Source organism: Zingiber officinale, chromosome 4B, assembly GCF_018446385.1.
Source record: "Zingiber officinale cultivar Zhangliang chromosome 4B, Zo_v1.1, whole genome shotgun sequence".
In the NCBI taxonomy this organism is placed as follows: Eukaryota; Viridiplantae; Streptophyta; class Magnoliopsida; order Zingiberales; family Zingiberaceae; genus Zingiber; species Zingiber officinale.
The window spans coordinates 7,649,922-7,675,653 of NC_055993.1; the positions used below are offsets into that span (position 1 = coordinate 7,649,922).

At 41.6% G+C, this 25,732-nt stretch overlaps 2 protein-coding genes across 2 annotated transcripts; one reads left to right on the forward strand and one right to left on the reverse strand.

Moving 5' to 3' along the window:
- The first annotated feature begins 12,578 nt into the window (after positions 1 to 12,578).
- Positions 12,579 to 13,745, forward strand: LOC121977351 (myb family transcription factor MPH1-like). The gene is made up of 5 exons (XM_042529934.1): positions 12,579 to 12,738; positions 12,861 to 12,937; positions 13,104 to 13,264; positions 13,334 to 13,397; positions 13,482 to 13,745. The coding sequence occupies exons 1-5, from the start codon at positions 12,609 to 12,611 to the stop codon at positions 13,671 to 13,673; spliced, it is 624 nt and encodes a 207-aa protein (XP_042385868.1). The 5' UTR covers positions 12,579 to 12,608; the 3' UTR covers positions 13,674 to 13,745.
- Positions 13,746 to 20,975: 7,230 nt separating this feature from the next.
- On the reverse strand, positions 20,976 to 24,159 carry LOC121974616 (GPI mannosyltransferase 1-like). Its single transcript, XM_042525763.1, has 4 exons — positions 23,750 to 24,159; positions 22,517 to 22,699; positions 21,529 to 22,082; positions 20,976 to 21,418 (listed from the first exon to the last, which is right to left on the reverse strand). Exons 1-4 carry the CDS (start codon positions 24,018 to 24,020, stop codon positions 21,104 to 21,106), a joined length of 1,323 nt encoding a protein of 440 aa, XP_042381697.1. The 5' UTR covers positions 24,021 to 24,159; the 3' UTR covers positions 20,976 to 21,103.
- Positions 24,160 to 25,732: the final 1,573 nt, after the last annotated feature.

The following is a 25,732-nucleotide window of genomic DNA, read 5'->3' on the forward strand; positions in this document are numbered from 1 at the left end:
AGTTCTGTTCCAGGACATTATTATCCGACCCAGGGGCAGTATCAGATGCAGCCTCTAGGCCAGTACCAGGCTCAGTCCCAGACATCGGCACAGTATCAGTCACCACCCTCTCAATCTTCTCTGACACATTATCCAGTACAGCCTCAGTGGCAGGCTTCTGCCCAGCCGCTGGCAACGTTACCACCTCATCCTCCACCAGAGACTGGACGTATTCATGCGATTACCAGAGAGGATGCGCAGCGAGCCGACGGATCCATTTTCCGCGGTACGATTTCCATTTATGCATTTTCCCCTGATATATTGATTGATACTGGTAGCTCGCATTCTTTAATATCCCGTACCTTTATGCGGGAGATTGGTAGATTACCTACTTTTAGACTGCAGCGACTAACCGTCTCCCTACCGTCCGGTGATACTTTAAACTTCACCCAGGAGGTCAGAGGTTGCCCGTTAGACTTTGGCAACATGATACTTACGGTAGATCTTTTAGTATTGGAGATGGTCGAGTTTGATATCATACTTGGCATGGATTGGCTGTCAGTATATCATGCTACCGTTGATTGCCAGACGAGGGTGGTCACCTTCCGGCCTCTGAACCAACCCTCGTGGAGTTTCACTGGCATCAGAGATAACGACATCTCGATTATTTCGGCGATCCAGGCGCAGAAGCTGCTGTCTCACGGCTGTCACGGTTTCCTATTATCTCTGATTAGTACTGAAGACAGCAGTAGTTCGCAGCTCTCCGACGTTCCGGTGGTCTGAGAGTACCCAGATGTATTCCCAGAGGAGTTACCAGGTCTGCCACCCAGAAGGCAAGTGGAGTTCGCTATTGAGTTGATTCCGGGGACCGCACCGGCATCGAAAGCTCCTTACCGTATGGCACCAAAAGAGTTGAACGAGCTGAAGGTTCAACACCAGGAGCTTTTAGACAGGGGATTTATTCGCCCTAGTGTTTCTCCATGGGGTTCTCCGGTATTATTTGTCAAGAAAAAGAACGGCACTATGAGGTTGTGTATTGACTACAGACAGCTGAATGCAGTGACCATCAGAAATAAATATTCTTTACCACGGATTGAGGATTTGTTTGATCAGCTTAGAGGTACATCAGTGTATTCTAAGATTGATCTGTGATCCAGATATCATCAGTTGAGGGTCAGAGACTTAGATATTCAGAAGATAGTTTTCCGTACGAGATACGGTCATTATGAGTTTTTGGTAATGTCATTTGGGCTTACCAATGCTCCAGCGGTATTTATGGACTTGATGAACCGCATCTTTCTGGAGTATTTGGATCAGTTTGTTATCGTTTTCATTGATGACATATTGGTCTACTCGCATTCCGAGGAGGAGCATGCACAGCATCTTCGTATAGTCTTGGAGACTCTTAGACGACATCAGTTGTACGCGAAGTTCAGCAAGTGTGCATTCTGGTTATCCTCAGTCGATTTTCTGGGACATGTGGTCTCTAGTAGAGGTATTTCAGTAGACCCTCAGAAGATCGAGGCTGTCACCGGCTGGGAGCAGCCGAAGTCAGTACAGGAGATCCGTAGTTTTCTGGGACTGGCCGGTTATTATCGACATTTTGTCGAGGGTTTCTCGCGTATTGCAATGCCGCTGGCATATCTTACCAGGAAAGGCGTGAAGTTCACGTGGTCCGAGGATTGTGAGACCAGCTTTCAGGAGCTGAAGCGGAGATTAGTGTCGGCTCCAGTTTTGGTTTTACCTTCTGGAGAGGACGGATTTGTACTCTATACTGACGCGTCTCTTCAGGGTTTGGGCGCTGTTCTAATGCAGCACGGCAGGGTAATCTCCTATGCTTCTCGATAGTTGAAGGAGCATAAGAAAAACTACCCAGTTCATGATCTAGAGTTAGCTGCCATCATCTTTGCTCTGAAGCTTTGGCGGCATCATTTATATGGAATTACATTTGAGATTCTCACTGATCATAAGAGTCTCAAATATATTTTTACTTAGAAGGAGCTTAATCTCCGACAGAGGAGATGGATGGAGTTCCTGAAGGATTACGATTGTACCATTAGCTACCACCCGGGGAAAGCTAATGTGGTTGCCGATGCACTCAACAGGAAGTCCAAAGGGACTTTGGCTTCCACTGAGTTTCAGTTACATACTTGGTTCAGGGTTTCTCTGAGTTAGACCTTGAGGAGCAGGGACAGACAGAGCAGGGTATTCTTGTTACCATGGTTGCTCAGTCGTCGATCAGGACGAGGATCCGAGAGGCCCAGGCCAGTGATCAGCACTTGCAGTTTATTTGCAGCCAGATAGCTTCCGGGCAACAGACCGAGTTCACACGAGACGAGAAGGGTATTATATACTTCCGAGGCAGATTATGCGTACCTCAGTCTCATCCGATCTTGCAGGAGCTACTTCAGGAGGCTCACCGCTCTCAAATTGCGATCCACCCAGGCGGGACCCGTATGTATAGACTTGAGGCGTTCCTACTGGTGGAACGGCATGAAGAAAGACATCACGGATTTCGTAGCTAGATGTCTTGTTTGTCAGCAGGTGAAGGCTGAGCACCAGAGACCTGTAGGATTACTTCAGCGGATTCCTATTCCTGAGTGGAAGTGGGATTACATTACCATGGACTTTGTGGTGGTTTTGCCGAGGACACGACGAGGTCATGACACGATTTGGGTAATAGTTGATCGATTAACCAAATCCGCGCACTTCTTAGCGATCTGGAGGACTGATTCCCTGGATCGATTAGCATATTTGTATTGCCGAGAGATCATCAGACTACATGGTGTTCCGCTGAGTATTATTTCAGATAGAGATCCACGGTTCACGTCTCGTTTCTGGCAGAGTCTGCAGCAGACCTTGGGAACACAGCTCCGTCTCAGTACAGTTTTCCATCCACAGACAGATGGACAGTCAGAGCGGACTATTCAGACTTTAGAGGATTTGCTGAGGTCATGTGTTATGGATTTCGGAGGCAGTTGAGAGGACTATCTGTCGTTGGTAGAGTTTGCATACAACAACAGCTTCCATTCGGCTATCCAGATGGCACCGTTTGAGGCGTTGTATGGTAGGTCTTGTCGGACACCTGTCCTCTGGGATGAGGTTGGAGAGGCCCAGATGTTGGGACCTCATAGAGCTCAGCAGGATGCAGAGTTGGTCCGTACTATCAGATGGAGGATGTCAGAGGCGCAGGACCGTCAAAAGAGTTATGCTGATCTGAGACGCAGACCACTAGAGTTCTCTGTTGGCGACCATGTATTTCTGCGAGTTTCACCCACGAAAGGGGTGAAGAGATTTGGCCTCAGAGGTAAGCTAGCTCTGCGGTACATTGGCCCTTTCGAGATCTTGGAGAGGATCGGAGCGGTAGCTTACCGACTGGCACTACCACCGTCCCTGTCAGGCGTTCACGATGTATTCCACGTATCGATGCTGAGGAGATATGTACATGACCCGACACATGTGCTGACAAATGTCTCAGTTCCAGTTCAGCCTGACGTCACTTATGAGGAGATTCCGGTACAGATTCTGGACCGGAAAGAACGTCAGCTGCGGGACAAGACAATCCGACTGGTTAAAGTCGGATGGTAGCATCATTCAGACGAGGAGGCTACTTGGGAGCTCGAGGATACTATCCGAGTTCGATACCCCCATCTTTTCACTTGAGGTATGTGATTTAATTTACCGTTCAGCATTTATACTCTATATCTGTTGTTAGTACTTGCTGAAGGTAGATAACGAAATTTGGGGACCAAATTTTTATTAGTGGGGGAGAATATAAAATACCAAAAATAGGCGAATATTAATAAGGGAATTTTCTGGAATTTTTGAAAATTTTTCGGGGCTCGTACGGACGAGTTAACGGGGATAAAAACGGGGTCCGGAAAAGCCTGTTTAGGCTACCCCGTTTTAACAAGGAAATGTTGATTTTCTTTATTTCCTTTTTCTTTTCTTTTTCTTTTTTTTTTATTTTTCTTTTATTTTCTTTCCTCGCCATTTCCCTCTTCCCCTGCCGAAGCTCTTGCGCGCCGACGAAGCCCTAACCGCCCCGGCGGTTACTTTCCTCCTCCTCCCTCCCTCGCGTATAAGCCTCGGCCAAGTTCTCTTCCTCCACTCCTCTGCCCGACTCCACTTCATCTTCTCCTTCTCCACATCAGCGACGTCGACACCGCGAGCCCTAGCCATCTTCACGGCTGTCTTCTCCTCTTCATCGCACGACACCACCCTGAATCTGCTGAGTCCAGCCGTCGCTGGAAGGGGGAAATCCTTATCGTGTTGATCGCTGCCGTCTCTCGACCCGAACCAGCGTCGTTGTCGCCTGTGCCCTAGCGCCGGCAGCAGCCTTTCATTTTGCCCTAGATCGCCGGAATCTGGAAGCTTGAGTAGGTCTTCGGTTAGGAGCAGCAACCCAAGCCTTGGTGTCCCTTTCCGTGCCCTAATTCCACTGTGGGGTCTTCGTTTGGTTCTGGCAGCACTCCGGTGAGCAGCTCCCCTTGTTCCAGCATCAAGAGGGGCTGTGAATTGAGGTAAGATTCGGGTATCAGAAGTTGTCTTGCTGTAATTCAGTTATTTGGACTAATTCTAAGAGGAATGTATGTTTTATTGTTCTTTAGGTAGTTGTCGACAGAAGCTTTAGGGCAATGAGGTGGATTTCCAGCAGCCACCTTGTTTATAGCTGTGAGTTTGAGGTATGTTGTAGGAATTTGGCTGCGTGTTGTAGTGGATAATGGATTGATTTAGGAATGATTTAATTACATGATTATGTGTAGGTTTGAATTGGAGGTTGTAATTAGTTGTCGAATGTTGATTAGGTTTATGTGTTTTTGGAATTAGGGTTTTGCCCTAATTTAGGGTTAAAGAATTTATTTAGCTATTTATAGGAATTTAGCTAAATAATCGTATATCTATTGGATACAGGACTTGACGCGAGACGAGTATCTCGATGTCGGATTTGGACATTCCTATTGGAGGCGGGTACTTCTGACTTTATGTCGTTTGATATGCATAGTAGTGAATTTAACAAATTGCAATAATTATGTTTCTTATATGTTCCGGTTAGTCACTACCCAATACTTGTTACATGCTTGATTGATACTTGTTTTGCATATCATGTTATTTCTTACCTGCTTATACATGCTTATAGGGGTAGTGATATACCATGCTTCACCATGTTCAGGACCTAGGTTTTATACCTTGTTTTATCTGTGTACCTTTGATTTGATTCATTGACCTAAGGTGCACCTTCTATATATATATGGATTAGCTCAGGATGTTTCCATGTTTAGTGCCATGCACTATTCGCATGATTGCATGCTGTGCGATGTTCCGCTCCATTATTGTTGAGCACATCGCCAGTTACATGGATCTGCACACACCACCACTCATGGGTTAGTGGTCGATTCAGGCAGAGTGTGTTGCAGCAGGGACTTTGTTTGGCTTCGTTGGTCCGCTCATGGGTAGTGTGACGCAGCGTGGTAGCCGGCAGAGATTCCTCCCCGTCATCGTGTACCGGGAGATGAGAGCATTGCGCTCCCCCATTTATGATTTGGGGTAGGAGGATAGGTGTACTCAGACAGCATCCCGTCCACTCGGTCACTTATCAGGAGCAGTGACGACAGAGTGCACGGTTGTCACAGCCCTACCCACTCTGTCTCACTATTGTGTGTGAGATGGTTGACTGGTGTCAGGGGTGACCAGGACGCATCATTGGCGTCATATGCATTGATGCATTTATTTCTTGTGATTGTGTCTGCTGCATTTATTTGCTGCATTTTGGTTGGATGGCCATGCTTGACATGCATACAGGATTTCTATACCTCTCGAACTGTTTATCCTTGTACCAGGTCCTGGTTAGTATAGTTTGCTCCTGTTTACTACAGTTGCATTTTATCATTCTTATGTCAGGAGACTGTACACATGATTAGTGCTAGATGTTATTTCTCTACTATGTATATTAGTTGTTACCCGCTGAGGAGTTGACTCACCCCGTGGATATTTACTATTTTCAGGTTGATGCTGTCAGGAGAGGGTTCCAGTTGCTAGTCCCATGCAGCCACGAGGATGTTTATTTATCTTTTGGTTTTATGTACTAGACTATGTTTGGACTTGTTTTGTTTTTGATACTTGGAGCATGCATGGATTGTACTTGTCGATGGGTTTTTAATTGGATTTGTTTTACTATATGCCTGCCTAAACGGCAGAAGAGGTAAGTTGATTTGATCGTCGGATTTGTGTTTTATGGGTGTAGTTGAGTAGGATGGATTTTGAGTCTTATTATCATTGCTTATTAAACTGCGTGGATGTCTATATGTTGTGGTTTATTTATTATTGTTATTTATTTCAACCGCATGTGGCTGAGGTATATGGTGATGTAGTAAAGTTTCATATTGTCCGCTGTACAGGGGAGATGCTGCCGAAATTTCTTCGGACAGGGACTCCTCGGGGGCGTGACAGGTGAAGTAGCAAACCCGAAGAAAACATAAGTCCATAAGACAAGTAAACACAATAGAGCGTAAGTACTACCCAATACGAGACATCGTATAACGAGGAGAAGTTGTTGCTGCCTAGATTGCATCAGGTGATAACCTGTAGATCCTTTCACTAAGGTCCTTAAGGCAAGAGCTTTTGATGGGCGTGTTGAAGGGTTAGGAATCAAATGTATGGCAGCATTTATGGCAGTATAGTCTTTTAGTATAAGTGGGAGATTGTTGGAATGTATACTAAAAGCCTAGTTTTTGTAAACATTTATTTTGAAATAAAGAATCACATTGGTCAAAAATATCTACATTTATGTTAAGTGTAGTTGTTCAATTAATTTATATCATAGATAACATGGTGTGTGGTGTCACACACAGAAGATCATGTTATCAGTTTTTTATAAATTATAAACAGTTGCTCACGACTAAGATGGAAAGGAACAAACCGTCGGTAAAGTCGTAGTGTGATTAGGGATTAGTTTATCTTGACTAATAAATTACACTAGTACACTCTAAGTGTATTGAGTAGGATCATTTTAGGTAAGTTCTTTTTATACTGACTTGATAAAAGAACTAGACCTTAGTTATTATGAAAGTGTGTGCTCTTAATCCTAATATAATAATAAACACATATATTTATTATTTATTTCTTTGACTTATCAATGGGTGAGATTTAACTCGATAAATCAATAAGCCTGATAAGTTGGGAAATGATATTACTTATAGTGTGTGTTGTTGATTATAGAAGGAAACTGTGTCCTAGTAATCTAGGTTGAGAATGACCCCAAGAGGAGCTCATAAGGATTGTCATGTTAAACCCTGCAGGTGGACTTAGTCCGGCATGACGATGAGGTTGAGTGGTACTACTCTTGGACTAAGATATTAATTAAGTGAGTTGTCAATAACTCATTTAATTAGTGGACATTTGACATCTTAAACACAGGGAGACTAACACACTCATAATAAGAAGGAACCCAAAATGTAATTTGGGATTGGTGCGGTAGTTCAATAATAATTCTTTAGTGGTATGAATTATTATTGATGAAGTTAAGTTGTGTGTTCGGGGCGAACACGGGAAGCTTAATTTCATCGGGAGACCAAAACCAATTCCTCCTCTCGGTCCCTATCGTAGCCTCTTGTATATAGAGATTTATACCCACCACATACCCACTTCTTACCCAACCCAAGGGGGCCGGCCAAGCTAGCTTGGAACCCAAGCTAGGGCCGGCCAAGACCAAGTGGTTGAGCCAAGTTGGTGGTCGGCCAATGCTTAGAATCCAAGCATGATGTGGCCGGCCACATCACATTAAAAAGGATTTTATTTATAAATTTTTCTTATGTAGATTCCATGGTTTTAAAAGAGAGTTTAAAATTTAAATCTTTCCTTTTATAGCTTTCTACAAAAGATTAAGAAAAGATTTAAAATCTTTCCTTATTTGTAGATTGAAAGGTGGATTTTAATTTTAAGAAAACTTTCCTTTTTTAACCATGTTCATGATTTAAAAGAGAGTTTAAAAATTAAATATTTTTTTATAAGTTTCTACAAAAGATTAAGAAAAGATTTGATATCTTTCCTTATTTGTAGATTGAAAGGAGATTTTAATTTTTAAAGATAACTTTCCTTTTTTGGAAATTATCCACATGTTTAAAAGAAAGATTTTAATTTATAAAAATTCCTTTTTATAATCCACCATGAAGGGAAAAATTATTGGAGAAATTTTTTATAAATTTCCGGAAACAAATTAAGAAGTTTTAATTCTTGTGTTAATTAAAAGTCTCCTTGTTTTGGAGTTTAAAGTGGCCGACCATTATAATTAAGAAAAGGATTTTAATTTTAATTAATTAAATTTTTCCTTTTCATGAAAAAGGAATTAAGGAAGTTTTTATTTATATTTCCTTATTTGCCAAGACCAAGGATTATAAAAGAGAGAGTAGAGGTGCCTTCATGGGTAACAACTCTATTCTTTTTCTTCCTCTCTTTTCCTCCTTGGTATGGCCGGCCCTAGAGGTTCTCCCTCTCCTCTTATCTTCTTCTTTAGTGGCCGGTTTCATCTTTCTTTTGGAGTTGGTGATGGTAGCCGGTTCTAGCTAGGAGAAGAAGGAGAGAAAGGAGACTTTGTTTCTAGCATCCCTTGGAGCTTGGTGGTGGTGGCCGGACCTCTACTTCTCTTGGAGAATTGATGGTGGTCGAATCTAGCTTGGAGAAGAAGGAGCTTGGTGGTTCTCGTCTCAAAAGATCGTTGCCCACACAACGTCCGAGATTAGAAGAGGAATACGGTAGAAGATCAAGAGGTTATTTGCTTACAAAGAAAGGTATAACTAGTAATTATTTTCCGCATCATACTAGTTTTCTTTGTATAGTTATTTTTGGAAATACCAAACACAAGAGGCATATGATTCTAGAGTTTTCGAATTTGTGTTTCTTTTATTTTATTTTTTGAATTTGTGATTCGATTGTTCTTTTTGGTTAAACCTAGAGTTATATAAGGAAATTAAATATTAGTTTTCCTTAAAAGACTTTGTCTAGGCGGTGGTGGATGCTCCCATACCCAAGAAGGTCATGTGCCTCACTATGCAGTCCTGGAAGTCAATTTTGGAAATTAATATTTAATTAAATTTATAACATAGATGGATTTGGATCAATAGTGTTAAGTTCTGCTTGCGATCCAAGTCTAAACCATTAAGAATAGATAAGTTAAATTTGGAATCAATAATGTTATGTTCCGTTTGCGATTCCTAATTTAACTTCTAAAGAACACAATAGGTTGTTTAGGAAAGGTTCGACACTTGTACAAAATTTTGTACAGTGGAACCGATATGATCTTCCTAGGACCAACCAACAGGTATAATATTGACCTTGAACAAAGATGGGGCTCCTATGTTTGGATCAAGAGGATCAGACACCAGGCAGGAAATCATAGTAGCGGCTAGGCAAGGAAGTCCTAGTAGGTCGGGTGGACCGAGGGGCAAGAAGACCTGGTGGGTCGAGGATCAGACGTGAGAATCTGTGGTCCTTTGTTTGAGGGGGGATTGTTGGGGTTGCAAGATTGCAAACATAGTCCCATATTGAAAACACATGGGAAAGATCATGGGTTTATAAGAAAAAGATATCTCCATTGTTATGAGGCCTTTTGGGGAGAGCCCAAGAGCAAAATCATGAGGGCTTAGGCCCAAAGTGGACAATATCATGCAATTGTGGAGATATATAAATTCTTTTCAATCCTATATGCGATACATCAATACCACCACAATGAAATCGAACTCCTAGGACTCTTCATAAACCTTTGCTAGTTCTCGTTTCTGTTTCCAAATCTCTTTTCTTTAGACAATTTACAACCATCGATAGTTTAGCTAATCCTAAGTGAGTCATCGCTAGTGCTTATAACCCGTCCTCGTGGGATCGATAATCTTTATTACTGATGATGAATCCGTGTACTTGTGGAATCGTACCAATGGATTTAGCCAGTAGTCGCTTAAACCACTTTTGTGCCTAGCCATCAAATGTGGTGAGGAACACCAGGTATTTTACACCGTCGGTAAATTGATGGAGAAGAACAGTGTGCTCAAATTTAAGAATATGAGTATTCCCCTATCTCCAACGTTTGATAATGCTTCAGCAGCTTGTCTTCTAGTACCTTCTGAGAGAATGAGGTGCTAATTTCTTCAGGGGAACCGCACCTTACTGGAGCCTTTCCCCTGCGTCCTTCTCGGGCAAGTGCTTCTCCAGAAGATTCTTGATGTAGTCCCTCTTGACCCAAATGCTCGGGCGGAGTACGAAAGAGTGCGCGATGGCGTGGAAATGGTGAGTGGGATGCCCGCGGCAGAGGAACGAGGCCTTTCTCCCCCAGCTCCTCGCTCCCTCTAATGGGTTGTTGTTGATACGACGGGATTGGGTGGTGGCAGGGTGCCACTGGTAGTCACTTGTTGTTGTTGTTGTAATAATTTTTACGCTCGGACATTGATGAGCAGATCTAGGTCTTCTTGCGTCACGATAATAGTAGTGAGTCTTCCAGTTTCCTCCATCTCTGATTCTTAGATTCAAACAAAAAGTCTCATAGACGGCGTTAAATTTGATCCTGTTTGAAAACTACAGAGATAACACGCTGGGCACGGTGGATCGGTGGTTGACTGGTAGAAGACCTTTAACCCCACAGAAAATCTTCCTTCTACTCCTGTGCACATGGAGACGAGCTAACAAAACGTCAGCGCCCAAAAACTATGGGGAGTCCCTGGTGAAGGTCATTCAACGCTTGAGTCAGTACAAGTTTGGACGGGTGAATAAAAAATAGTAAAGAATGTGCACCTAAGAATAGAGTTGCAGATGTCAGAGAGCGTACCTTCGCCACAGAGAGGACTCTCCCTTTATATACCACATCTCAGAACCTCCGCAATCGTGAGATGGCAATGTGTGTCAGAGTTTGTTGGGCAATGCATCATAATTGTTTGAGGAATCTTTCTACCCATATGTATACCTCTTTTGTCGTTTATAGCTTCTGTTACTACTAGGGTTAATGAAAGAATATGTTGTCATAAATGGTCTGTTGATGGGAGACATGATGGTCCCTAAAGAAGTTTCCAAAAGAATATTCTCTGAAACATAGTTATTATTCTGACAGGTTGTTAAAAGGTTGTCTGCTAAGTATATCTCGGTAGGTCCTTAAGGTCAGTCGTCTCTGCTGAGCTGCTCGATTACACTCTGTATAACCTGTTCTGTTATGTATTGTACTGCATGTATTTTGGTCGGCCCATAAGGCCGACCACCTTTATACCTATCTTGGCATTAAGTCGTTCAGTTATGTTCTGTACAGCATTGAGACCTTCGGTCGGAGAATAGTGTAATGCCCTGTTCATGCTAGGAATCTGTTTGAGAAATAATATGATGCCCTGTGTTTCCTGGAAGTTCATCTGACAACCTATGCTTTGCTAGAAATCCGGTTGTGTAGTGATATGAGAATAAATACTTCAAAGTTGGCTGGTCTTTTATCTGACCGACAGTGCATAGAGGGATTCACAATCCACAAGGAGACCAACCCATAATCTAACTAACCCCATGGTTGAGATGGCTCAGACATCTCGGCCGGCTTAGGAGGTCGGCCGCCTCAAACCTCGATTGATTGTTGAACGACCAGATATGTTATCTTTTAAGTGGAGTACTAGGCTCTATACATTTGACCGGCTGAAGGGTCGGTGGCCTCTATTCGCCCAACTGATAATCCAGTCGAGCTGGATCGGAGAGCTCTAATGCTGGGTCGGCCTAGGAGGCCAACCGCCTCAAAATTTGGTCGGTTATTAGATGACTGGACGTGTTATCTCTTAGGTAAAGTATTAGACTCCATATGTTTGACCAGTTGAAGGGTCGATCGACCTCTACTTACTCGGCTAGCCTATAACTCAATCAGGTCTAGACGATCAATCACAGTCAGATGAGGAGATGCTCTCCTTTCTCAATTTTAATCACCACGTCATCGTAACTTTAACCATCACTCATCTTAGCTTTTACTGCTATGTCCGTCCGTCCGTCATAACACGTATCAACAATCGTACCAGTATTCCTTGTTCCTCTTTTTACATTCACACCTGTCAGCATCACTGCTACCAATCCTCTTGAATCCAACGTAACAATACTGACACCGCAAAGGAAAAATCAAATCAAAAACTGCATGAGTGTCCAACTGAGAGTGATTGATTGTTACAGCATTCCTGAAAGAACTGCATTGCCACGGCTTTCATATATTTATTTATTTTCTTTCTCCGTAACTTTGTGCTCCTTCATTCTTCAGCATGCATCCTGGACTTCAACACACAATTCTTCACTCGTCAGGCTCTCATATCAGCCACAAGCCTGAACAAAGTCAGCATCGTTCCAAAGCAGCAATTCAATTTAGTCATCTGTGGGATTATATATATATATATATATATCCCTGCACAGATGGAGATGAAGTGATTAGGTTCGGTGTGAAGATGGTATACTTTTTCTCAGAGATTGAAAACGGTTTTGTTCATCCTTTTGGAAAGGTGTATTGAGCATGTTTGACTGGACTCAGTCAGAGAAGAACCTAACCCTATAGCAGCTGTATTACGCATATATGTTGCAGATATATATATATATTATATGATTAATAATAGAAAACCAGATCGTCGATAGGTTGATTAGGGATGATGACGAGAGCCCTGGAGAGAAGAGGAGTGAGGCATTACAACAGATCTGAAACGCCTCGCATCAGATGGACTCAAGAGCTGCATGGCCTCTTTATTGAAGCTGTTCATAGCCTTGGAGGACTCGAAAGTAAGTGATTTTATCTACTACTTAATCTCTCAAACAAGAATTTCTTCCTAATTGTGAAGAAGATCATGCATATGATTTTAATTTGATGATTCTGTATTTGATTCCTAGATGTATTATTGCAGAAGCAACTCCAAAGCAAATTTTGCAGATGATGGGAGTGAAGGAACTCAACATATCTCAAGTTAAAAGCCACCTGCAAGTGAGTAGTTCATGCCTTGTTAATTATTGATTAACCATAGAAGTTTTAGTTTCATTGTGAAGAAATCTTTAATAATTAAACTATTTTTTGATTTTAATGTATACAAATTCTATTTGGTGATAATAATTATGTACAATGTTCTGAATTAAATTCTTGTTTCTGACAGATGTGCAGGATCACCAACAGCCAATCCACAATCGATTATAACTCTCAATCTAAGCAAAAACACTCCAGAAAGAGAAAGGGAAGGGCCTACACTTCATCACCACTTTACTCTCAAGATTCACACCAAAACTCTACCTTCAACTCCAACTGCATGTTCCAACTGTGAGTTTCTTAGTTCATGCATGTGATTAAGTACTAATACGCTTAATCCCTCTGAAAATTTCCACTCAGGCCTTCATTTGAACAGTTGATGAGCGAGTGGATGTTGAAGAACCCTAGTAATCACACAAATGAGGTTTAATTAACATTAATTATGCAATTAAAAGTTCAAGTTATTAAACTCTAAATTGCTGAATATATAATTGCTTGGACTTTGTAGACTGTGGCTGCGAAGGAGATGGATGAACAGAATGCAGCAACGAAAGAGGAGACTGAGTGCTGGGCCACTAGCTCGAGTGCAGATGTGCATGAAAGGGATGTTTCAGAGACAAGGAGTAGAGATTTCTGCCAACACCTGAACTTGGAGCTCACCATATCATCTTCTTGTTCTTGTCCATGTGCACTGCTGTAGCAGGCATAAATGGTTGAATTCATGATACACAGCAATTGCTGCTACCTAACTAACTAGCTCAGATTGCGAAGAGAATTATGCGAAAAGAGATGGTTTTTGTGTATGTATAGAACTACATGTTTATACAGTGGAAGTATAAAGATTTTCTTGAGTTTCTTTTGAAAAATATAGGAAATGATATGGCGAATAGGACGGGACCTCCAAAGTAGGAGACAAAGTTAAGAGAATTGGATGATGTGACGATCAAAGTCAAGGAGCAGTCAACACTCAGGACTAGCATAGTCATATGTTTCGACCGAGTGGTCTAGTCGATCAGACCTCTAGTCCAATTGGATTCCGAGTCCCTCAGGGTCGATGAAACCTCGAGTTGTTTCAATGTCATTCAGAGCCAAGTCCACTGGGTCACACGGGGCTAACACGGGCACGTGTCTCGGCCGAGTGGTATGGTTGATCGGACATGCTAAGCACATGGCTTGGTTGGGCTTTTTGGCCGAGCAGAGAGGTCGAGCGAGAGCCGAGTCTTTGAAAGGGTCATCATTCTTTAGCCGACTCGTACGCAACGGGCATGTTACCATTAGAGCATATCAAGAGTCCATCAACTCAACGACCTAATATCATTCCTTTTTGACTTTTGTATAACAGTTGTCAAAGTATTACAGGAATATTCCCTACACAGTCTTTACGATGGAAGCTTCCACCCTGCAAAGCACAAAGGTGGTGGATCTATTTTTGGAAAGGTATTAGACCATCACGATAGTCAGTCTTTTTTTAGAAATGCATCAATATTCAAGCACAAAGGAAAATTGGCACTATATAAAGGTCTCCCCTAAAGGCACAGGGACGTTAGGCTACGTTACGCGATATTACACACTCAGAGATTACTGTTCCTTTTTACTGTTCACTACATTCTCCTGATTACTTAATTGACTTGAGCGTTGGAGTGTCTATGTCAGGAACCCCTCCCTAGCTCGGTTGCTGATGTTTTCTTCCCTCCACATTCTTTTTTGACACGCAGGATCATTCGGCGCCCTCTATTCCCAATATAAAAGTCTTCTCACGGTCAACAGCGAAGCCACCTACCCAACACACCATCTTCCCCCATTTTAGATAGAATCAAATTTGGCACCGTCTGTGGAAACTTCACCTAAATTTGGAATGCGAAAATGGAAGAGACTGGATGATTCACTATAGTTACTTTGTGACAAGAAGACTTGGAGTTGCTAAAAACTATCCGAGCATAGAAATTGGTGCAACAGCAGCAAGCAACAGTTGGGTGTCCTTTGCTAAACGACCCAGCTATATCAATGACAGGCCCTCAGGCCGAGTGAGAGACCCGAGTGGAAGGGGCAACTAGGTTCCAACTGATTCCTCCTCTAATCGGCTTCATGCAAGTGCATGTGCACTCGATCAGCTTGTCGCCCATGTCGTTCTCCCTGGTCGCGAATCATCGAGCACTGTTCCGCACGCCATTCGATGATATGGGCTAAGCGGAAAGCCCCAAGGATCATCTTCGAGAGACGTACCCGCTCGATGTTGGGTTTTTCGGGCCGCAAAAACCGCTTTTTCGCGTCGCGGAAACCCCGAAACCCCAAGCCACGGATCCGTGCGAAGTAAAATAAAAAACAAAAATACGAATACGATTTTACTAAAGCCTAGATCTACACTAGAAGAAGAGCCTTTACCTTTGATGCGCGCCCTTCGCGAATCCCGCTCGTCCAAGGTGCCGGATCTCAAGATTGTCAAAGTAGACAATCCTCTAGAAGTATCCAAATGAACAAAATAGGTGAAGAAACCTAACACAAAGGTGTGCTAGCACCTTGGTAAGGTTCGGCCAAGAGAGGAGAGGGAGAGCAAGAAGAGAGAGCAAGGTTCTGCCCACCACCGCTCGGAGCCACCGGTGGCCTCACTTAATTGCGGCAGAGGCGGGTACTACTCCCCTCTTCCCAAGCTCTCCCATGAATTGTATGACTAATGTGCCTTCATTTTTCTCTTGTATGTTAAATGGGATTCAAATTGACAAGATCTGACCTGTACCTTTGTCTTCCACCATGTTCCATACTTCTAACAAATAGCACCCAGGAGTTAGTGTTAAGCACAAAAGAGCATAGTGGATACATGATCATATCCATGAGAGATGTTGATAGAGAAACGAAGAAGTGGTTCCCCTTTTACTAGTGCACTTAAAATTCCTATGTGTAGCATTGATTATATTGTTTGATCCTTGTGTCGATTTGTTTGGCAGTTTCAACTCAGACATGTAAGAGAAGAGTGGCCACTGTTATTCTTTGGCCAGCTTAGAATAGCCGTATGATTCATGCATATTTTGCAACCGACATACATCAATATATATTAGTCATGTATTGGATCTGTAATAATATCTTTTAACACACTTAACATAAAGTTCATTGCTTATGAATTTTTCTCAATCTTCTATCTTCCAGTTGCAGCCATGCTGTATCAAAATATTTCTGTTTCTGAATGTTTATACAATGTTCATAACCATTACTTGTAGAAATTTACTTGAACATCTTTTTTTAGATACCTTAGGCAAGATTTAGTAGGAGATAGATGGCTACATTTAGTAGGAGATAGATGGCTAACTTTAGTCGTTGCATTTATGACTCTATAAATTGATTGTTTAATAGTAACACCACCGAATAATTTGTATTGACATGCTTATATTATTTTCCCAACTGTAACTTGTGGCAGCTGTTGTTTTTCAAATGATCATTCATATGCTGCAACTAATTTGTTGTGCCCCTCAATGTGTGAACAGCTAATCCTCTCTAGACTAATTAAGATGTTTTGCTGGATATTGCAATCTCATGTATTGTGATGTTTGACCAAGCCCAAGCCCCTACCAAGCCTCCACGTCAATCGACTCGGTAAGAAGAAAATTGCACCAATAGCGTTCGAGGGACATTGGTATGATAGTTGGCGGCCCAACCGGCGAAGATTTCAATCGGGCCAGAAACTCACATACTCGCTGATTGGAAATTTATGTAGTCATGTCTAGTCAGAAATAGGCACAGAGGCCCGAAATTAGCTTTGGCCCCAAGGACTTATAAGGGTGAAAGTACCCCCATGATGATGCCCTAATCATTAAGGTTGTTATAGCTAATTATGACATATATCGTATTTTTGTTGACACGGGTAGTTCGGTTAATATTATTTTCAAGAGAGAGTTCGAGCAATTGCAAATAGAGAAGAGTAAGCTCAGTCCATGACAACACCCTTATACAGATTCACCAGTAACAAAGTTCAGTCGATCGAACAGATTAAGCTGGTCATATTCTTAGGGGAGGAGCCCCTGATGAGGACTCGCCAATTGACCTTGATCGTGGTGGGCGCGCCCTTGGCTTACAACGTGATATTGGGCCGCCCAGCCTTGAATGAGTTCCAAGCAGTCATCTCGACCTTTTGCCAGAAGATCAAATTCCCCGTGGATGATCAAGTTGGGGAAGTAAAAGGAAATCAGATGGTAGCACCTAAGTATTATGTGGACATTGTCAAGATTGAAGCTCGAGTGACGTTGAAGATCCAATGAACAGAGGTGAATGTCATACATGAAGCGCCCTAGACTTTGATCTACAAAGAAAAAGAGGAGGTTCAGATCCATCTTGACCGTTCGGAAGCCACCACTCAGATAGCGGTTGATCTGATGCCTGAATTTAAAGTCGAGCTAGTGGAATGCATAACGCACAACAATAATGTGTTTGCCTAGACACCTGAAGAAATTACGAGCATCTCACCAGCGGTTATGAAACACGTGCTCCACGTCCATCCTAATGCTCGGCCAGTTAAATAGAGAAAGCGAGATTTTAGAGCTGAGCAGAACAGAATCATTCGAGCGGAGGTGGACAAATTGCTCGAGGCAGGGCATATCTGGGATGTCCAATTCCGGAGTTAGTTAGCCAACATGGTGTTGGTGTCTAAGCTAGGAAACAAATAGCAAGTCTACATCGACTTCAGAGACTTGAATAAAGCATGCCCAAAGAATTATGATCCCTTGTCGCACATTAATCAACTGGTAGACTTGATGGTCGACTGTGAGTTGATATGCATGATAGATACATATCAGGGCTACCACCAAGTCCCTTTGGCCAGAGAGGATCAAGAGAAGGTTAGTTTCATCAAGGCCGAAGGAACTTATTGCTATAATATTATGTCGTTCGGACTAAAAAATGCATGCGCCACTTACCAATAGCTCATGAATAAAGTGTTCCGGAGACAGATCGGTCGTAACATAGAGGTGTACGTGGATGGCATCATAATTAAGTCCCTTCAGTCGACAAATCTATGTGCTAACATCGACGAGACATGCCAAACGTTGAAAAAATATGGACTCAAACTCAACCCTCTCAAATGATCGTTCGGAGCCAAGAGTGGGCGGTTTCTTGACTACATAGTAACCGAATGAGGGATTGAAACTAACCCGATCAAAGTGCAAGCTCTCCGAGACATGGCTCCACCATGCAACATGAAGGAAGCCTAACGATTGACTGGGTAGAGCACGACGCTATTGTGGTTCATCTCAAGGTTATCTGATCGAAGACTACCCTTCTTCAAGATACTTCGTCGATTCACCAAATTTCAATCAGATGCTGAATGTGACAAGGCGTTCAAAGAGCTGAAAGATTATCTGTCTGCCCTACCTATACTCGCCAAACCAATAGTCTGCAAACCCTTGTGGGTGTACTTGTCAGCTACCGAGAGTGTTCTAGGGTCGATTTTAGTACGACAAGACGGAGATGAGCAACAACCAGTGTATTTCTTAAGTCATTTATTAAAATATGTCTAGTGCCGCTACATTGTACTTGAGAAGTTAGCATACAAACTAGCCTTAGCCGCTCGATGGCTACACTACATGACATTACGCACTCAAAGTCTACTGTTCCTTTCTACTCTTCACTACATTCTTCCTCCCGATCACTTAAATGACTTGAGCATCAAAGTGCATGTGTCGAGGACCCCTCCCTGATCTGATTACCAACATTTGCTTTGTTGGGATCTAGCGCACTAAACACGCAGAAGCGCAATGAAAAAATTACTAGATCCTCTTATCCGGCGGATCCATGCGAAGGGAAGAAATCATTTCGTAAAACAATCTATGCTAAGCTACATGATAGGATTATACCTTTGTTGTGTGCCCTTCGCAATCCCGACAGCAACCTTTCTTTAGATGCAGATCTCAGTAAGTTCAAGCATCTGCGCCTCTATGGTATCCACACGAACAAGCCTTGTCTTTGCTTGTCTTACAAACAAAGCAAGATGGAGAAGAAATCACAAGGTTGTGCTAGCAACCACAATGGTGATTTCGGCCAAGAGGGGGAAGGAGGAAGAAGAAGAATGTCAAAGGTCTCAACACATCAAAACTCTTAAAAACCTCTGAAAAATATCATCCAAAATGATATTTATAACCATCCCATGGTATACCAAGAGTCTCCACCCTTTCATCTTCTAATCTAATCGTTCAAAATTAACCATTCAATCCAATGGTTCAATTTTGACCATTCAACTTCCTTGGTGAACTCAAGTTCACCCAATGAGTCCAACCCATTGATTCTCAAGCAACTCGACTCAATCCAACAATTGAATCCCTTTGAGTCTAACTCAATGAGTCAAATTTGGATTACACTTAATCCAATGATTCATCACATGAATCCATCTCCATATCAATTTATTCTTTGTGTGTGACCCTATAGGTTCGCGTAACGTTGGCAATGTACCCAAATCAACATTTGCGATACATAAACAATGAGTGGCATCAGCAAGGCATCATTGCTACCCAAGAGACGAGAAAGTCGAGATCCGACCTAACCTGTCCGTGGCTATTATCTTGTATGACTTGGTCTTTCTATCCTTGATATCTAGATTGATCAATGAGGCATAGACCGTGTCATCCTCTTATCAATCTTTGTGTTTCTTGATCTCCAAGTAGACACACTTATCAAATAACCTCAATATCTCATATTGACTCATTTACGCATGGTCATGCTTTCTTGCGTCCTACTAATCAAGGGGTCCACAGATATCGCTTCCGTCATATGGAAGGGATAGATCACATCTACATCACTCACTTCCCTCCGCATAATTTATTACATACCCAGTAATCGACTTTATAGTCCATCCTGTTACGGGTGATGTTTGACGATACCAAAGTATACAACTCCTTATGTAGGGAACCGTAGTGACTTCGGGTCTAAGGACTATTCATACCAATAGCCACATGAGAATGTTTATGACACTCATACGACGATCCATGAAACATTCTCATGGCGGGTCATTCAGTATATATTCTCTAATATATACCCATATGTCAATCTGATATCTCATGTTCATGACTTGTGAGATCAAGTCATCCATTGATCTATATGTTAGTCTCAACGTATTAATATTGTCCTTGTATATTAATGCTCGACTAGGAATAATTAAGAGTAGTGTTCTCTACAATATCTCACTATCAATTCAACCAATTGATATACTATAGATAAGAACCTACTACTCAAGGACATTATTATGCTTATTCAATTGGTACTAAATTGAAATAAATATAATAATCAACTTTACCTTTTATTAGTAATGATATATGATACAAAATAAATCCTTTACAATCATCTCATAATTGGTACTAAGACTAATACTAACATGTTTCCCTCCACATTTTTTTTTGACACACAGGATCGTTCAATGCCCTCTGCTCCTAGTACAAAAATCCTCATACAGTCAATATTAAAATCACCTACTCAGTACACCGTCTTCTCCGATTTTAAATAGAATCAGATAAGATTATGAATTGCTGATTTAAGGAGAGTCGCATCAATACAATGATATTTGATATGGATTTTAGTTTTTATACAAGAACATGTGTCAGATTGTTCATAGCTTGGCTTTGTCGTCGGCCTTTGATCATTCCTTACCACTGCCAACTCAAGGGGCCATGGGAGGATTGGATCTTTCAAACACAATAAGATACTTCTATAAACCTCGCTCGCCGCCCCCGACACGTTTTCATCTGAGCGAAGTCTTGGCAAAAATCATTCGACAAGCTGATTCGATATCTATCCCACACGAAATTTGTCGCTAGGTTTAGTAGGGATGATAGGATTAGGATTAGATTGATTATGATAGAATTGAGGATAAGATTAATAACACTCCCCATGCCTAGGTATTATGAATCTCACCCCTAATCAACTCTAATCCTACCCCTAATCAACTCTACCAAATGACATATTAATAACTTTTTGAAAACAAAATCCTAATCAATCATTCCTACCAAACGGAGCCTAAGTAAACAGTGGATTGAACTTTCTACCATCTCCAGCTTCTCAAAGAAGTGAAAAAATTATTTATAGTACTTAACAGGCAATCAACTTTAGTATTAACATTAAAATAGATCCTACCGACAAGTAAAAAATAAAGAAAATAAGTCACTCCGACTTCTTAGTATCGGTGTAGTCAGAAGTTGCTGACGGCATGAAGATTGGTGAGTACTTGTGATACTGGATAATCGTGAGCAGCACAAATGTGTTTGCCGCCAAGAACAACAAACTTGCTACCCATAACTGTATGAAGACATTCCTTCCCTTGAACTCTAGTAGGTATGCCCACATCAGCCAGTGCATTTGAGATGTCATCCACACGGTTATGCATATAAAACCTTTCCACTTCATTTTCATGCTGGTCCAGGGAAGAATCAGAGGCAGAAGACAGAAGAACCAAACAAAATACTGTGCAGTTATAACCTGTGAGATTTTATCAACAAAATATTGTGCAATTTATTGACTTGAACGAGGTACCTATGGTAGCGATCAACAATCGTGATATCAAAAACTAAAGAAAGCAGAGTGCGCACCTTGTTGAAAGCTACAAATGCCACTGTCTGCACAAAAAGACAGAACGAAAGATCATCTGCAAAAGAGAAGATAAGAACAAGTTGCACCATCAATTGAGGTAGAAAGGATGCAAGCTTCTCATAAATTGAGAATCCCAATTGGTGATGGAGATAGACATGATAGAAGTATATGGAGAAGTTGTGCCGTGGGTCTGTCCTTGTGAGGTGATATAGTAGTGCTTCATTTAAAAATTCTGATCCATAAAGATAGAAGAAGCCAATAGTTAAGAGGAAAAATATGGTTGCCGAAAGCAACCCAAATGCTATAGTATTCCATGATAGAATGCCTCCCAGAAAAAGCCACATAGAACTCCAGCAATTTGATGCTTTTGAAGAAGCTCTTGTATTGCAATATGACATATGTTGTTGCAAGCTCCATTGTGTAAGGTTTCGCTTTCTGGAAGAATCTATACCTTGTTTGCTCAGAACTATGATCAATGGAAGAGAATATATAATGGGATATATTCTGAAATGAACAATAAGCCCATACCAGAATGCTGCCTGAATTACTTTACCTGTCATTAAAACAGAAAGATATTGGTGTAAAATATGTCAACTAACATACCAAGTGTAAAATCAGTAAATATTCACTAACAGCTGTTTGTTTGCTTGTTTGTTTTTTCTAAAATATAAACTAAAACCTGTTGCAGTATCAAATCAACAAGTTTTAGTTTGTCAACTAAGATACCAAGTGTAAAATCAGTAAATATTCACTAACACCTGTTTTTTTTGTCTAAAATATAAACTAAATCTGTTGTGGTATCAAATCAACAGGTTTTAGTTTATATTGGTCAGGTTTTACCCAATTTGTTCTACTTGTTAGAAATCATATGGAGGCAAGCAAAAAAAATTAATCACATGGTTATAGTATCATACTAAAAATCCCAACAAATTGAAGCCAAGTATTTCTGCAGGAGAAAATGCATATCAAGATAGACAGCACTTACACCATTCATAACACACAAAATGATCCATAAGATCACGGCACAAACAATGGGTTCACAGTTTCCCCTTGTACCAATGGTGAAAGTGAATGGATTGAAGAGCCATGCTGCAACTGACCAAAGTCGCAGATTCTCTGGCACACCACGCAGCTTACAAATAGCATCAACAAACAACCCCACAAGCAAATCTGAGAAAAGAAAAGGTCAAGTAATTGATGTATCAACATTTTACATTTGCAGCATCTGAAGAAACGTTTAAAAAAAAAAAAAAAAAAAAAAAGGAGGCAGCCCGGTGCATGAAGCTCCCACAATACGGGGTACCGGGGAAGGATCCATTGTACGCAGCTTTACTCTGCTTTTTTTTGCAAGAGACTGTTTCCAGGATTCGAACCCGTGACCTTTTAGTCACATGACAACAACTTTACCGTTACGCCAAGGCTCCCCTTCTAGCATTTGAAGAAACATCTTAGTACAAATTCAACATCATTGGCTTTATCATCAAACGTTACAAAACTACTCAGAAAAAAGGACACAAGTTGAGGAATGTGAAGATACAAGGTTAAATTAACTTTATAGCTTCTATTCAGATGCAGACAACAAAAAAGTTGATAGTCCGTGCTAATGCTGATTGTTTCTCATCCATGTGTTTCCTTAATCTAAGCCAGTTTTGACAGTACAACATCTGTTCCGCCCATGTTTTTCCTTAATCTAAGCCAATTTTGACAAAACAAGATCTTTAGCTATCAAGAAAAGTTGAGCAACAAGAAAAATAATGTAGAACCAGAACCAAATCTATACTACGCCCTTAAGTTTCCACAAGCGAACAAATATTTAGCAAGATAGTTGGTTCCCAACATACATGAGCGAACATAATGAAATAGGTCGGAGAACCTAGAAACCTTATTAGATTAAGAATTAGTCATGGAGAAGGAAGAAACTATTTTTCTCTATCTTTAAGATATCGGCAGACACCAGGAAATTACAGAAACAAAGTCGCAAATTACACTCTAGGGCCAAATGCGTGTTGACAATATATAAGCCAAAATTGCATTTTGTCCACTTTACAAACAGGTAAAAAAACGAAGGATAAAAGCAATAACAGGATCCGGTACAAGAACACCTCATTCTCCATGTTCACTGAAGAAATATAAACAACCTTACCAATTACCAAGCAAATAAGACTAAGAGACGGTATCATTGGGTAAAAAAGCCAACAAAATTTCGCCTTTCTTACATACCAGCGGCTGAAAAGAGGATCTTTCCCCAAGATGGATGGATGAAGGAATTGGGGACGAGTAAGAAAGCCAGAAGGGGCGAATAGCGGTACGTAGAGCGCTCAAACGGCGACCTTCCGGCTGCGACCAAGGCAGCTGCATCGGAAAAAACGAGATAGTCGACGTCGGTGTACCGGACCTCCATGTGTGCGTCCTGCCACTCACCGTAGGCCACCAGGAGCAACCGTAGAACTGCAGACGACAACATCAAACTGCGTAGCTTGATCCATTCCATTGCCCGTTCCCTCTCGACGTGCCAATTCCCGATCTCAAATCTCGCCTTCGGGCACCCTAATCTCTCTCTCTCTCTCTCTCTCTCTCTCTCTCCCAAAGCTTCCACTGTGGCTCCCACGAAGAGCCTGAGTCGCAAGAAAATAATGGGCCTCTGAATTTGAGCCTATTACATTGGGCCTATTAAGTTAATCTTTCACCTCTGTAAACTAAATATTAAATTTGAGTAAATATTATTAAGAAAAAGGTACAGTAAAACTTCACTATTTAAATATTAAACTAAATCTAAATTACTACCCCTTTTCTTTCCTTTGGTGCAACCTCTCAAGCATCGTTTAGATTTGGCTGGTCAAATTGATTCGTCCCACAAAAAATGTTAGCAGATAAGGTTAAAAAGTCATTAACTCATTTAAAGGTGGATCCAAGTAGACTGATCCACCTAGGCCCACAATCTATGTAGATCAATTCGTGATAGGCTTATGTTGGTCCATGAGTTAAGAAAAAAAATCTTCAAAACTTAAATTTAATGGGCTTGTAAGTTTGGTCTACTTGATCTGTAACCCAAACTTAAAAATTTTAATTTTTTCTATATATATTTTTATTTTTTTGATAAACTTATGGATTAACCCGCCTAACTCGCAATCCGCTTTGAGTTGAGTTGAGTTGAGGGTTTACCAACCCACCAAGATGACAGGTCGGTCCACTCTGCCCCGCTAAATAGTCGGTCTACCACAGGCCGCCCTGCCCCGCCACGGGCCGGTCTGTATGACCGTTCTATTTAGTGTTGGAGTAGGGAACATCAGATAATCAAACGATTTTGATAATGACAAATAATCAAAGTTAAATTTATTTGTGATCTAACGAGATTAATCAAGTGTGCAAGTAGCTCAATCAGAAGGTTCTAGTAAAACTAGACAAGTAAAAGTTCTAGTAATACTAGATAGTTGACGGTGCTAGTAGGTCAGCTGGATCAGATATTAGGCAAAGTGGAAGTCTTGACAGAATAAGGACGCCAAGCGGGAAATCTATGTTGGAGGATCGGTGGCCGGCTTGAAGGGGGGTTGGATAGACGGCACCCCCAAATCGCTCGCTTCTACGTATTTGTTAGTGCGTAACGGAAATACAAACTAATACAAACAAATAGAAAGCTAAACACTAAATACAAGAATGGAAATGCAAACCGCTAACACGTTCGTTTACGTGGTTCGGAGATAACTTGCTCCTACTCCATGGCGTGTCCGTAAGGTGGACGATCCCTCAATCCGTCGGTGGATTAGTCCCCGGCAAACTCCGGCTAGCTCAACCTCCTTGTGGGTGGAGAAACCTCACCACAACACTCACCAACAACACTTGGACACAAGGGAACCTTGAGCACTTTGGTGACTACTAATTAGGCTTTAACCAAGTCTAATTTCGTCAGCTTGACCGGCCATACCAAGCTCCTTCTTATAGAGCTTGGGCAAATCAGCCCTGATTTGCCCGTTACCAGTCGACTGGTCCTTGCATCAACTGGTCCATACACCAGTCGACTGCTACAGTACGCTACAGTAACTGCTACAGTGCGCTACAGTGCGCTACAGTACCGCTACAGTAAAACCCTAAAACTAGGATTTTACTCCGAGTACAATCTCTCATGCACTCGTACCCTCACGACTCATTTGACTCTTCTTTGCAGCCTTGACCTCTTGCCTTCAAGCCTACTTCCTTTGGCTCTCG